Consider the following 14,595-nt stretch of genomic DNA (forward strand, 5'->3'; position numbering starts at 1 on the left):
CAATTAATATATTTACAGTATAATAAATTTCCACATCAACTCTTAATGGAAAGTACTACAAATAAAATGGCAGCCAAATTACTTTTTGCTTCATCCTATTTAATGTTACTTAAAATGGTAACAGCATCTGAAAAAAAGATTGCCATTACAAAATGAGATATTTATAACCATTGAGATACTGAAAAAGAGGAAATAAGGACGGATAACACCAGTGATACTTTCACATATTGTGATATGTGTGATACTTGTGAAATCAGGAAAAAAAAGTTAGTAAGGCCTTCATCATTGTATAAAACAAATCAGTGTTTAATATACCGGTTCCCACAAAGATTTGTTCCAGTCAGGGGGGGAAAAAAATCTGACTCAGCCGTGTGGCTAAGCAGGTAAAAATCTTTAAAAAAACAAAAAAAAACAAAACAAAAAACAAAGTCAATCGATACCTTGAATCTCCATTGGAAATGTGATCAAGTGTCTATTTAAACATACAAAATGCACGCTGCCTTTAGTCATGTGAGTATGTATACGAGACAACATATGCACTCTTGCTTTGATTAGGTTGCAAGAATAATGGGACGAAATAAATAATTTGGTAACAGAACTTTGGATCATTTCAGACACCTCGAGAGCCAGTCTTGCATGGTGCAGGGCTGGGAAGTGCATGAAACCCACGTGCCGGTCAAACGGTGGGGAATTTGAAATGCGTTTGTTCATGTTTTAACTTTATGCAGTCAGTTTTTTTTCTTGATTCCAGAGTTACGGTTATTGTTGAAAAGGCTGAGCCCTGATCTTCCGTTTCCATTGCCCATTCCACTGACTGTGACACCAGGTTGCTGGAGAACTTTGTCCAATGTGGTCTTCTTGATGGCTGCTGGAGAGATGCGCTCTTGATCAGCCAAAAACTGAAGTTCCCTGATGAAAGGAAGAAGAAGCTCTCGGTCAAACTCTAACCATTCTTTTAATTTGAAAATAAATAGTATCTAACTTAGTACAAAAAGATAATAGTTATGCACAGTTCCACTAAAAAGACCTATTGCAAATACACATATTGGAAAGGATTTTGCCAGGTCCAATCATCTTACCGTGTCCTAATACAAGACGCTTCTACTGCATTGATCAGAAGACTGCGGAACCCTCCGCTCTCCATGACATGGAGGGCGTGAATGGTAGCGCCACCTGGTGAGCACACATTGTCCTTCAGCTGGCCCGGGTGTTGCTCAGAGTCCAGCAGCATCTTAGCTGCTCCCTGCAGATGGGAAAGAAATATGGATGGCTTTCTCCCTTCAAAACAGTACTACACAGCTTATAAAAAAAAAAAAAGAAGAGTAATGATTTTATTTTCCAGTACTACAGCCAATGTGTTCATTTTTTGACTGAAATTTCTGATTATTTCCAGGATTAATCTTTTTTTCACCTTTGCAATATAATTAACGACTACCGAGATAACTACTGAAAATAACAGCCAAAGCATAAAAAATTACAGAATTAAATTGGGGGGCACAAATACGACTGAATACTACTGACCAAAAGGGCCTGAGCTCCGAGTCGGACAGCGAGTCTCCTGGGCAGACCCATTTTCACTCCTCCATCTGCTAGTGCATCCAGTGCTGTGAACGCCTGTTTAAACACAAACATCCCTTCAGGACACCACCGCATTATCCGTCTTCCAAAAAATCCACTCCAGCTCTGCTTATTTTGCGTCGTCTTCCTCTACATTTGGGATTATGCATGAGGAGATACTGCAGCAGGTATTCAAGTGGTACAAGTCTAAGTCTTTCTCTTTTATGATACAAAACGTGATCAATGTACCATTAGCAGAAGTAGTTACCCTCTGTGAGAATGACTGCACCTTCTGCCACAATGGCATGGTCAAAAGTTAATGTCTAACTCCATGACCACATGCTGATAGCGGTCATGAAGAGTGTTTCCAGGGAAACTTCAAAACCCACATTTCAATTTAAAATACACATAAATCAATTACATATACCTGAAAATGACGATAAGAGGGGGCATGTCATGAACATTATCTATTTAAAGCAATAGCCAACATCTAGTATAAATGACCCTAATGTGAAAGAAGGTTGCACCAAGTATACAAGTTTGCAAATTGCGATTTTGTAGACCTTCAATAATGAAGAAAATACTGTATAAACACAAAAAAATGACACCATTTGCGAACGTAGCCATTGTATGACAAACGTGACATCGCCAGGACCAGTTCGAATAAATGAGTAATCGGATTACAAACATTATGGGTTGCATAATAAATTTTAGGAGATGTAAAACAAATAACCAAGTGTTTATGCTTGCAATAATATTTATTATACTTTATACTATATATATACTTTATTATACTTTTTTATACTTTCAAAAGAGCATTAAATGCGAATACAAAATAAAATTTCTGACTTAACCTAACCTAACCTAACCTAACCTAACCTAACCTAACCTAACCTAACCTAACCTAACCTAACCTAACCTAACCTAACCTAACCCAAAAAAGCTTCTAAATATACTATTAAAATAAAATAACAAACATATTAGCTCAAACAACAACAAATTTATGTTGTATTCAGCCATGTTAGATGATTTATGGCATATTCACTGTCACCACTTTAGGGCTGTGTCCACCCAAATCAATAAAACTAAATGCAACACTTTCAAAACAAACCACTACGTCGCTCTAATTAAACGAATCCTCAAAGCAGCAAAATTTGATTCGAAGCGTTTTTCCTAATCGAATTACTTGAGTTAATCGATTAAATCGTTCCAGCACTACCCTAAACTGATAACAATTAGCTAAAAAAAACAGGCACATACTCTTCATACAGTAGTTGCTGTACCTGTGCAGTATGTCTCTGTCTTTCTCCATTATCTGCATGGGACACAGGTGAAGCCAACTTCACTTCTTGGAGCCATTAAAGCTTGTTTCTCCAATATCCGCGGATACAATAGTGGGTAGCCAATGCGTGGCAAGTAAGCACGGCAATCTGAAATAACTCGCATTTGCGTAGCTAAATAGCACTGTCATTTAAACATGTCTGACAATGGTTATTTTGCCGATTTGCGGGAATTATTTGCTATCATTTACATTTCCACTATTGCACATTAGAAAAATGAAATTCTGTGTCTTTTCACTTTATTAAACAAGATTCATCCGATGGGTAGTATTTGATCAATATCTTGTATATCCCTTTTAGGGCAGGTGCACAACTAGCAAGGTCGCTCGTCCGTGGTGCCCGCCTAGTGTAAAATAACCAAGTATTTTGTTATTAGCTGGTAAGGTTTCTGTGTGCAACTCAGGGGTGTTAAACTTTTTTTTTTCACTGCCCACATAGTTGATATAGTTTCCCTGTGAGGGCAGTCATGACTAACTATATGAATAATTGATTTTAAGAGAAGATACCATCTGTTGACCATGTACAGTAGAAGACCTGCATTATAATTTTAGGAGTGGAACTGTTCTGTAGGCTGTAGAAAGACTTCTTTTAGCAATACAGTGGTACCTCGAAATACGATCCTTTCGACATCTTACATCAAATTTGACTCGTAATTTGTCTCGACATATGACGACATGCTCAAAATACGACGATTTACAACACCGTCGCAATTTTAACGTTTTCCTACAAGACGGCAGCACGGCACATTTTCTTGTGAGAGAATTCAACATGGGTCCCAAGAAGTTTAGTGCAGGTGGTGAGAAAAGGAAAAAGGTGACTCTTACTATTGAAATTAAGATGGAAATTATAGACAAATATGAGCGGTGGGGGGGGGGGGGGGGGGGGATGGGGGTGCATCAGTGAACTGGCTTGAAATATGTTTATGATCTCGACGGTCCTCCTCCGAACGCCGTTTGCCAGTCTTTATAAATTAAGGTGACAATTATTATTATAACATTGGCAAGGAAGTCTTCAGATTTTTAATCATTTATTTCAGAACTTGTGTGACACAACTAGTGATGCACGATAATACATTTTTCAACCGATACCGATAACCGATAATTTCCTCCTCATTCCTACCGATAACCGATAATGTCAAGCCGATAATTCTATTAAAAGATTTATGTAAAATTTTAAACAAAAGAAAATATTACTGTGCAAAAATATAATTTATTGCTTTTTTTTTCCAACATAAAATATGAACAAGTCGTCAATTCCAACATCTAAATAATGACATTGTCTGACATTGTGTAATGGTAAACTTTTGGCAACAATTACTTACAGAGTAAATACCTAAGTTGCACAAAAATGCCTTTAAAAGTAAGCCATTCCTAACATAACATTAATACACTGCAAAACACACTTCCTTAAAACTAGTCAGTTTTAAGTGTAAATCTATTGGAAAAAATAAGTGAAATTATCTGCCAGCACTTCATGTGTATTTCTCTCAGATTTCTTGGAAGAAAAATAGCTAGCTGAAAATAATCTCAACAGCCCTTTTTTAAGCAATACATTATTATACTTAATCCTAAAAAAAACTTGGAAGAAGAAAAGATTTTGAATATTTGTGGCTACAGAATATTATTGTTATTTCATTACAACAGGAATGTGCATATTTAAATTAATAAGTGTTAATAAGTGCCAATAAGTTTAGATTATCTACTGTGACTGTAATTGAGCAGACAAATAAGTTAAATTAATTTGAAAAGTGATTGCTAATGTTATATGCTTTGTTGCACACTGTGAAAATGATTACCTCAAAAGAGCGAGATGTCATGTACCCATTCTGCAGCGCTTTGTTTACATTTGCGGCACTCACGAGTCGCGACATTCGCTTTACAGCAGCTAAACTGATAAACGGCAGTACTATTTGGATGCAGTTGGAGCTCGCATCTCCGTGCGTGTTGTTTTGTGCCTGAGTTTTGTTAAGCCGAAAATAAAGGCGGCATTACAAAGTCATCTGACCGCTCGTCATTTTACATACTGAATGTATTATTGACGGGCTGACTTCGTTTTCTCCATGTTTAAATTATCATCTAAACACTGTGCCGTCATGATAAGCTTGCTTACTGGACATCACTTTTCCAAATGTAGTGGTGAAAATGTGATTGGCATGTTGTTCATGAAGAATGGTGGTCGTATAAACTGCATTATTTTTTTATCCAGGGCTTTGGCTCTCGGGTCATTTCGGTAAAAAAAAAAAATCGTGTCTCGTCTCGGCGGCGGCTACGTTCGTACCGGATAATCCGCCCGCACCGGCCGGTTTGCCGCGGCGTATTCGGGGCCTGGCTCTGCTTACACGCCGTGAGGGAACGCTCGAGAAACCGGGGTGTTCGCCGGAGGTCCTGAAGCCGGGGAACCGGGCTCTGCCCGCCCCGCCGATGGCGAGGCGGCGGTGGCCTGCCGGACCGGCCAGAGCGGCGGGCTCCGTCGGAAGACGGCTATTTGCCGACTATCGGTCTCCAGTCGTGCCGGTGTTTAGATGCGGGTTTACCACCCGCCTTGGGCTGCTTTCCCAAACAACCCGACTCTGAATCGTCACAAGCCCCTAGTTTAACTTAGTGTTTACAATAGCTTTAGCATTCCCGCTAGCAGCAGCAGCCTGGCATTCGTTCCAAAAATCTTTGTGATGCAGTTTTAAATGGATGCTGGGTTAGTGATTTTGAATGAGGACGCTTTCTTTCGGCCTCTTGGAACTTCTGCGGTACATGTTTCGCAAATGGCGAGAGCGTCGTTTTTTTAGTAACAGCCGCCATAATATTCAACTATTTCTTGTCGTATAACTCCGCCTCCTCAACCCCTCCTCCCTCAGGGGCTTCAGAGAGGGGAGGGGTTGAGGAGGCGGCGTGCTGAATTCTTCGGTTGTGCACATTTGGAAGCTAAATCAAGTATATAATTATCGGATTACATTATCGGTTGAATTTTTTATTATCTGGATTATCTGTGTGACGTCATAATTGCCATTATCGGCCGATAATTATCGGCCACCGATATTATCGTGTATCTTTAGACACAACATAGCTATTGTCCGCTGTAGCCGACACGAACAACAACAGATCATGAAAAGAGAAAGAATTCTTCCGCAACTCTCTCACTTTCTCATCAGTTCACGAACAGCATGCAAAACACAACCGCCATATTAGAACTAGAGGTAAGATCGGGCCTAAAAAAATCCAGCCCGGCCCGCAGGTATTAAAGCCCGACCCGGCCCGATCAATTAACTTGATTTGCAGGCCCGAGTCCGAAAAAAATCTAAATTTAATGTTTTACATGTTGGCCCAAGCCTGAAACCCCCCCGAAATGTTATGTTTTATTTGTGAGGACTCAGGAGAAGGAGGAAATGCGGGCATGCGAGCCATCAGTCAGCACTGCTTGGAAAAAGGGAGTAGGGACTGGTTGCGTTTTGTGTGATCACATTTGTGTCGATGCCTGTGCTTAATGATAACAAATTAAAGTCTTTTGTAACTAATTCTTACAGTAAAATAAGACTTTAAGATGCATATTCAATAAACATTTATATCTTTTGTATTTGTGTGTCTGTTCTATCAGGCGAATAGTGGATTTGACATTTATTTTAATTTTTTCGAGTTGGCAGGAAAAAAACACAAGTTTTCTTAACGTTTAAATAGTCTATTTCTATGATTATTATAAATGCATTTACACAACGAAATAACGCTGGAGAAGTTTGTTAAATATATTTCTCGTATGAGAGCAAAGCGCCACATTCGTTTACATTCAGCGAAGCCAACACAGGTTTCTGTATAGCATTTTCAACAATCAATTTGAAGCTTTTCCATACCCCACTCCTACCGGTGCATGTTTGCCTTTTCAATTCACCAATCTTTAGTTTGTTTTTCACCTTTTGCTGCTCAATGTCGAAAAGAAAATACCAGGATGTGGACTCGCGGAGGTCGCCATGGCGGGCGGGGAAGATTAAAAAGAGGGCGGGGCCACGGCGTTCACGTGCGCAGCCATGCACTGGCTCTGCGGCTCCTATTTGCAATTACCATACAGCGCCTTCTCAGTTTCATCCAAATTATTTATTTTATAACAAGTATGCCTTAGTTTAACATCCATACATCATTTTTGTACACATATATAAATATATATTTATTTAAAAAAAAGTTAGTGCGATAGAAGTCCGGCCCAACCCGACCCGAACGTAAATAATTGACATTTTGGGATTTCGGGTCGGGTTGGGTTCAGGCTTAAGACCTCTCTTTAATTAGAACCCAAATTGTTACATTATTATTATTATCATTTGTATTTATAATCTATTTGTGTCGCTACGTGTAATTGCAACGTATATGTAATTGTACCTGCAGTATTTATGAAGGATTTAGCGTAGGTTTTTGGGCTGTGGAACGAATTAATCGAATTATAATGTGTTTTTATGGGAAAATCCCGCCCGATATATAACCATTTCAACTTACAAACCAGGTCCTGGAACGAATGAAATTCGTACGTATAGGTCCCACTGCAGAAGTAAAGGTACTTAGAACGTTCATTTCAAAATTTACATTTTTGAAATTTCAAAAATTAAAAAATATTTTTGTACAACTAACAAACTAGAATTTGAATTGATTGAATATAAAGGATCTTTTACGCCAAAATGACAAGAATTAAGTTTAAAAAATAGGTAAAAGAAGCCAAAAACTGTAAGAAATTACAGAGCAGGTGGCAAACAAATAGAAGTGGCCTGACAGTGGACGTTTGGCTTTAGATAGCACAACACACCTGCTGTGACAAACCGCAGGGAAAACAGCAGCAATGGGGCAAGTGTGCCATATGGAGAGAGGAGGTTGTCTTCAGTAAACAGACTCGTCTAATCAGTTGTTCACACACTATTATCTCCACTACTACTAAGACCTCTTTAAAAAAAAAAATATATATATATATATAGTAAGCAGTTATGAAGAACGTTACTTACATAGGCAGGTCCACTGCCACTCAAACCAGTGACAGCATCAATGAGGTCCTCCTCCACTTCAGTACAGAAACCGACACTGGCCATCAGCTGCTCTAGCAACTTCCCGTCCTCCACCTGGTTGGGGATCACACACAAAATAAGAAAATATTAGATTACTTTTTCCAAATTGGAATACAAGCAAACTAAAGCTAAAACAATGAAGAACATCCTTTGCTTGTTACCTCTGCATGAGTGCCAGTAGCATATACTGTAGCTCCTTCTCGCACTACCACGGGAGTATTAGTCATACACCTCATGACTTTTGGGGCTGTGCGATACTGAAGCAGTTTCTAAGAATTGACACAGGTAAAGGATAAGTCTGTATGAGTATGTACGATGCATTGCCGAAGATGAGGGGAGGCTGACCTTTTCTATGGAGCTGATGGTGACACCTGCAGCACACGAGACGATCAGATGGCGGTCTTCAATGTCTGGCCCAATTTCATCCAAAACAAATGGGATAATGTGTGGCTTGACAGCCAGAAAGAGCACATCGCTCTTGTTCACGGTCTCTTTATTACTTGTTGTCAGGCTCACACCCATTTTCTACAAATAAAGAAAGGGAACTGCGATGAGGCTACAAATGAAATCATAGCATAATAAAAGTATGTGCAGCAAAATAAGCCTGCCGACTTTTTCTGATATACTTATTTTTACAAGCTGCTCTCACCCTTAGACCAGTAACAGTGGGCAGGTCAGTGTCTGGGGAGCTGGCTGTAATCCTGTGTGTAGCGATCACACCTGCGAGTGGACATGAGGAAAAGGAGGGTGGAGTAATTCAAGATTGACAAATGAGAAACAAATGTTATTTCCCTTTAATTTATGTAAAATAGGACATGGATGGGATGGAGTTTGACCTCCAGTTTATTCAAAATTTTACATGTTCCCAATAGACAATCTGGAAATGCAACTTATACACTATAAAAATCAACCTCTCAACATCATAAAACCTTTAGAGCAGTGGTTCTTGTTAGGTGAGTAAGCTTCAAGGGTTCGGTGAAACGCAAAGCCTTATTTTGTACGCTGACTAAATCTAAGCAAAGTGGCATTTTAGACCAGGCTTTGGACTGGTTTGCCCTAAATTTAGAGGCTTCATTCCATTTCCTTCAACTGCTAGCCTTCTATCTAATGCAGGGGTGTCCAAACTTTTTGCAAAGGGGGCCAGATTTGGTGTGGTAAACATGTGGGGGGCCGACCTTGGCTGACGTCCTTTATATTGAACAATATATTTAAGCAAATTTTAGCGAGCCATTATGTGTGTCACATTTGCTTTATTTTTTTTTTTTAAATTAAATATTTTCAACAATCTCGCAACTAGCCTTGTGGCTAAGCTTTCGACTCTCGGGCTCTTGTGAAACACTGCTGCTGTAACATTAAACTAGCTTCAAGTTGCTTCAATTTCTCGCTACGTATCTTCCCTGTAATCTTGTCATATATGTCAGCGTGTCTTGTTTGGTAAAATCGCCATACATTGAACGCTTTAAAAACAGCAACTGTCTCTTTGCAAATGAGGCAAACACAGTTGTTGCGTATTTTAGTGAAGAAAAAGTCCAATTTCCACCTATCCTTGAAGCGTCGGCCGTCACAGTCAACTTTTTTGTTGTTGATTGTCGCCATTTTAGAAAATTGTGAGTAAAAGGTCACACGGGGTAATGTTGCTCAGAGTAATGTTGCTTTTTAGTGGGTAAATAAGGAGCAGCATTTAGTGTGTAAGCTACCTCATATGCTAGTAGCAGTTAGAGGTGTGCAAAATTTCCGATTAGTAGATTATTCGCGATTCGGCCGTAGAAGATTCGAGAACGATTCAAAAACATCCAAATTCCGATTATTGAAATATGCCAAGTAAAGCGGATGTACAACACACAGCGCGCCGCGCGGTCAATGAGCAACGGAGCGAGAGTAGCTAAACATCATGCTTCTCATTACCCGGCCCCTCGGGTAATGCCAATGCTCAACTCACGGCTCTAGCTCAACTCATGCCACGAGATAAAAAAAACACAACATACCTGACTGCTGCTAAAAAGCTGCTACAAAAGTACGTCATCCACATGTTACTGTAGATATCATTTATATAGGACTAGATGCACTACAGTAGCGGTAGCGTTACCAGCACATCTACAAAAAGCTAGATGGGGACGTAGTAAACGGCCGCCATCTTAAGGCAGTACACTTCCCTGCAAGGCTGTTGTAGCGAACCTTCCAAGCAAACCTAATTAACTATTTATCTAAAATACTCCTAAATCGGTAAAATATTGACTTGAATCTATCTTTAAAATAGTTTTAAAACTTTCACATGTCGAAAGTAGACAAAAGGGAAATTATGGATTAACGGGAGCAATTTTAACAACTTTAACGGTTGGTTCACAACATTAAATTAATTGAATATAGTTTAAAGCTGCTGATACAGAATGGGGACTGGAGTTTTTTATATACTGTTATTTTTGTATATTTGTTTACTGCTATATGTTAACTTGATACTGAAATAGTAGTTTGGTTTAGCCTGAGAGTATTTTTGAACAATTTTGGAACTAATGTACAAAACATTAAAAAAAAAAAAAAAAAAAAAAGGAGGAGGGTGCATCAATAATCGTTTTAGAATCGAATCGGAGCATATGAATCGTAATCGTAATCGAATCGTTAGGTGCCCAAAGATTCCCAGCTCTAGTAGCAGTACTGCTGACCAATTTATTAAGTCTGTGTGCGGGCCAGACGTTATTGATTTAATGACAGAGGCTGGAGGCCGGATGAAATTTGACCAGGGGCCGCATTTGGCCCCCGAGCCGGACTTTGGACATGTCTGATCTAATGGGAGGAGAGATCGGTTTGCTCAGCGGAAGGTTGACTAGCACTTGGTATGAGGAAGTATAACAGACCTACAGACAGTGTGAACTGTGTAGATAATTAATTAAAACATTTGCATCATTTTCATATGTGAAAATCAACAGCAAAAGGCAAAATAATTTGTAGTAAATTTAAAATCTGCAAAAATTTTGAACAGGAATTCACTTAGATCTTAGCTTTCTAGGTTTTGAATTTGTGAAAAATGGCTTTATTATGAAATTCCAAAGGGTTCGGTGAATGCACCTATGAAACTTGTGGAGTTTGCTACTTTTAGCAAAGTTAAGAACCACTGCTTTAAAAGCAGTAAAGTGCCGTAATTTTTGCACTATAAGGTGCGCCTGACTATAAGCCGCCACCCACCAAATTTGACACAAAAACGGCATTTGTTCATAAATATGCTGTACTAGACTATAAGCTGCAGCTGTCCTCACTGTATTATAAGATATTTACACAGAAAAGATATTAACCGGTAACACTTTATTTGGCAGCGGCATCATAAAACTGTCATAATAGCAAATGAACCACCATGAAGCTTTGAACCAGTGTGCTGCAATGTTTCATTACATCAAGAAGCTTCAATTTGGCCATCATTGTTCTGTTGGGGTAGACGGTCAACCTCTGCTGCCACCTGCTGTCAATACTGTTGTCGTCCAACATGCCTCCTAGCATGTATTTCAGCACTACAGATGCCAATAAAAAATCAAATTTCATGTTCTGTGCTAATGATTTCTTCAGTTACTCTTCTAGTTGTTTCATTCATTGCTAGTTATGAAATTTGGTAACTATTTGACAGTGGCGCATAATTATGACATGCCACTGCCATGAGACCAAATGAACCACCATTCATTACTTCAAGAAGCTTCAATTTGGCCATCACTGTTCTCTTCGGGGTCTAGTTGTTTCATTCATTGTTAGTTATGGAATTTGGAAACACTTTATTTGTCAGTGGCGTATAATTATGACATGACATCGCTATGAGTAAAGGCGTGTGAAATTTTCGATTCTTAGATTATTAGCGATTCGGTCATGGAAGATTCGAAAACGATTAACAAACATCCAAATTCCGATTACTGAAAGATGCCAAATAAAGCGGAAATAAAACACAGCGCGGTCTTTGGGACGCAATGAGGAACGGACCGACAACTTATGCCGCTAGATTAAAATAACAATAAAACCTGACTGCAGCCGACAGCCGATTCAAACAACGCCTACGATGCTACAAACTACGTCCACATAATGCTACGGTAGATATCTTATGTATATAGAACTACATGCAAAATTATGGAGTCGGCGGCGTTAGCACATGTAAAGAGAACTAGATGTGAAATGACAGACTTGCCGATGTCAGTAAACAGCCGCCATCTTAAAGCACCAGACTTCTCTGAAAGGCTGTTGTCGTGAAACCTTCCGAGCGAACCCAATTAACTTTTTATCTAAAATACTACTAAATTGGCAAAATCTTGACTTGAATACATATTTAAATGATGAACCAGTTTTTAAACTTTCACACGTCGAAAGTAGACAGAAGGGAAATTATGGAAAGCGGGAGCAATTTGAACAACTTTAACGGTTGATTCACAACATTAAATTAATTGAATGTTGTTTAAAGCTGCAGATACAGAATGGGGACTTGAGTATTTTATTTACTGTTTTGAACTGTTAACTTGATAGTGAAATAGTAGTTTATTTAAGACATAGAGAATTTTTGTACTATTTTTGTACCTAATGTACGAGACATTAAAAGCAGCTAATAGCTGGGGGGGGGGGGGGGGGCATCAATAATCGATTTTTAATCGAATTGTAGCCTCTGAATCGTAATCGAATTGTTAGGAGCCTCAAGAATCCCACCTCTAGCCATGAGCATTAATGAATGCTTATGTCAGGGGTGCCCAAGTCTGGTCCTCGAGAGCCCATATCCAGCTTGTTTTCCATGTCTCCCTCCTCCAACACACCTGAATCAAATTATCAGCTCACCAGCAAGCTCTGCAGGAGCATGATAACGGTCCTGATTATTTGATTCAGGTGTGTTGGAGGAGGGAGATATGGAAAACAAGCTGGATAGGGGCTCACGAGGGCTGGATTTGGGCACCCCTGGCTTATGTCATCTGCCAAATTAACTCCCTTTTGAACGGATATAAAAGATCCGAGCTGGACATAAATGGAGTTATATGCCATAATTTGCCGGATGACACTTAATGACATCTGTCATAAGCATTCATTAATGCCCATGATAATGTCATGTCATAATTATGACTGTCTTATGACGCCGCTTTCAAATAAAGTGTTACCTATTAACCCATATAAATCAACAAATAAGCCGGACTGGAAAATAAGCTGCATGATTCAAAATGAGGGAAAAAAAGTAGCGGCTTCTAGTCTGAAAATTACGGTGTATGTTTTCTAATGAAGATAGAATATGCACTTGCCTCATTATAGGTTGAAAAATCCTGCATGAGGATGAATTTTAGAAGTACCACTGCTAATTTATGTACTTGTACTTAAGGTAAAGACAAAATGTCTTTTGTTGGGTCTTTCCTTGAGCATGAACATTATAAAGTATCTTCTGGCAAATGAAAACTGGCTTTTTACCTGCAGCCGTGAAACCTTTGACCAGCGCATGAGCCAGCTGGCCCGCTCCAATGAATCCAACACTCATACTGATGGATGATGTGGCCTCTCTGCTTTGAAGGGAAGAAAAGTTTTATGAAGTAATTTTATTAAAACGCCATTGATAACAATGCACCCATGTTTTAATTACCCAAAAAATAACCGCCAAAATAGCTTTCAAACAAAACAAAACAAAATTCTAACCAACAGAAAACTTCCTGAGCCCACGGACTCTTTACATTCGTCACAGCTAGGTGTAAGTATTAAACAGTTTTTTATTCATCATGTGAACACTGTATTCTTGATGTGTGAGCAACATTTAGTTAATGCTGATACACCGCCATGCTATAAATGACAGCTTGTCCTCTGCTACATAGCTACACTGTTAGCAAGAATTCATGGCCACTTAGTATTAACAGGAAACAAGACTAATACGCGCTTAAACAGGGATGCTTACCTTTGGTTGGATAAACGAAACGACGACCCGTAACTGACAAATGAGATGTTTGACGTGACACGTATCTGACAGTCAGGGGAAAAAAGAGAAAAGAAGCACTTCGGTGTCAACGTGGCTTGTCGCTCAGACCAACCACTAGCAAAGTGCTCCACAATCTGACTTAGACAAAGCTGACCAATCACATTAGGGATACTAGGAGAAGCAGCCAATGAGAAAATATTTTTTAGGATTTGGGCGGGACTTGATGTTACGTCACAGCCAGTTTCATCATGCAAAATGTGACCAATGGGGTGCTATGTTTACTTTGGATGTGGAAATTATGCCATCATGTTTCCTGTAAAGCTAACTTGACCTAATTCTAACATGTAGTTTTAGTGTCTCAATTAACCAGAAAATAATTTAATAAAGTCCTACTTTGCTTTAAAAATTTTCAGGTAGCCTACTTGAAAATCGTTTTCTGATTAATTTTTGCCTTTACTCCCTGGATTTGAAAACGTTTATCTTTTCATCATGTCTCTTAATTTGTCAAAAATCATATGTAAAGTATGGCAAATATTTATTTAATATCTTCTTATGTAAATATCATGTTGTCTGCTGATGTGTCCCTGTACTTCTGGTAGACTTTTGGTCCCCAATTGTTTGACAAAATTATTCAGCTATTACTTTCCTTGCCACTCCTATGTGACATTTCTGCACATTATTACAGCAAGTAGTATATAAATAAAACGTTTATGGGTGCAATGGAAGAAACATTTTATGAGGTAAAAGATGAAATGCTCCATTCA

At 38.9% G+C, this 14,595-nt stretch overlaps 1 protein-coding gene across 2 annotated transcripts; it reads right to left on the minus strand.

Moving 5' to 3' along the window:
• Positions 1-282: 282 nt before the first annotated feature.
• pycr1b (pyrroline-5-carboxylate reductase 1b) lies at positions 283-13,975 on the minus strand. Of its 2 annotated transcripts, none has more exons than XM_057844467.1 (9): positions 13,811-13,975; positions 13,336-13,424; positions 8,576-8,646; positions 8,272-8,451; positions 8,088-8,195; positions 7,867-7,980; positions 1,522-1,614; positions 1,080-1,243; positions 283-909 (listed from the first exon to the last, which is right to left on the minus strand). In XM_057844467.1, the coding sequence occupies exons 2-9, from the start codon at positions 13,400-13,402 to the stop codon at positions 729-731; spliced, it is 978 nt and encodes a 325-aa protein (XP_057700450.1). In that variant the 5' UTR covers positions 13,403-13,424; positions 13,811-13,975; the 3' UTR covers positions 283-728. The 2 variants fall into 2 exon arrangements, with proteins under 2 accessions (XP_057700450.1, XP_057700452.1); XM_057844469.1 differs by having other exon boundaries at positions 13,336-13,427; positions 13,811-13,973.
• Positions 13,976-14,595: the final 620 nt, after the last annotated feature.

The sequence above is a fragment of the Corythoichthys intestinalis genome, chromosome 8 (genome assembly GCF_030265065.1).
Source record: "Corythoichthys intestinalis isolate RoL2023-P3 chromosome 8, ASM3026506v1, whole genome shotgun sequence".
Classification (NCBI taxonomy): Eukaryota; Metazoa; Chordata; class Actinopteri; order Syngnathiformes; family Syngnathidae; genus Corythoichthys; species Corythoichthys intestinalis.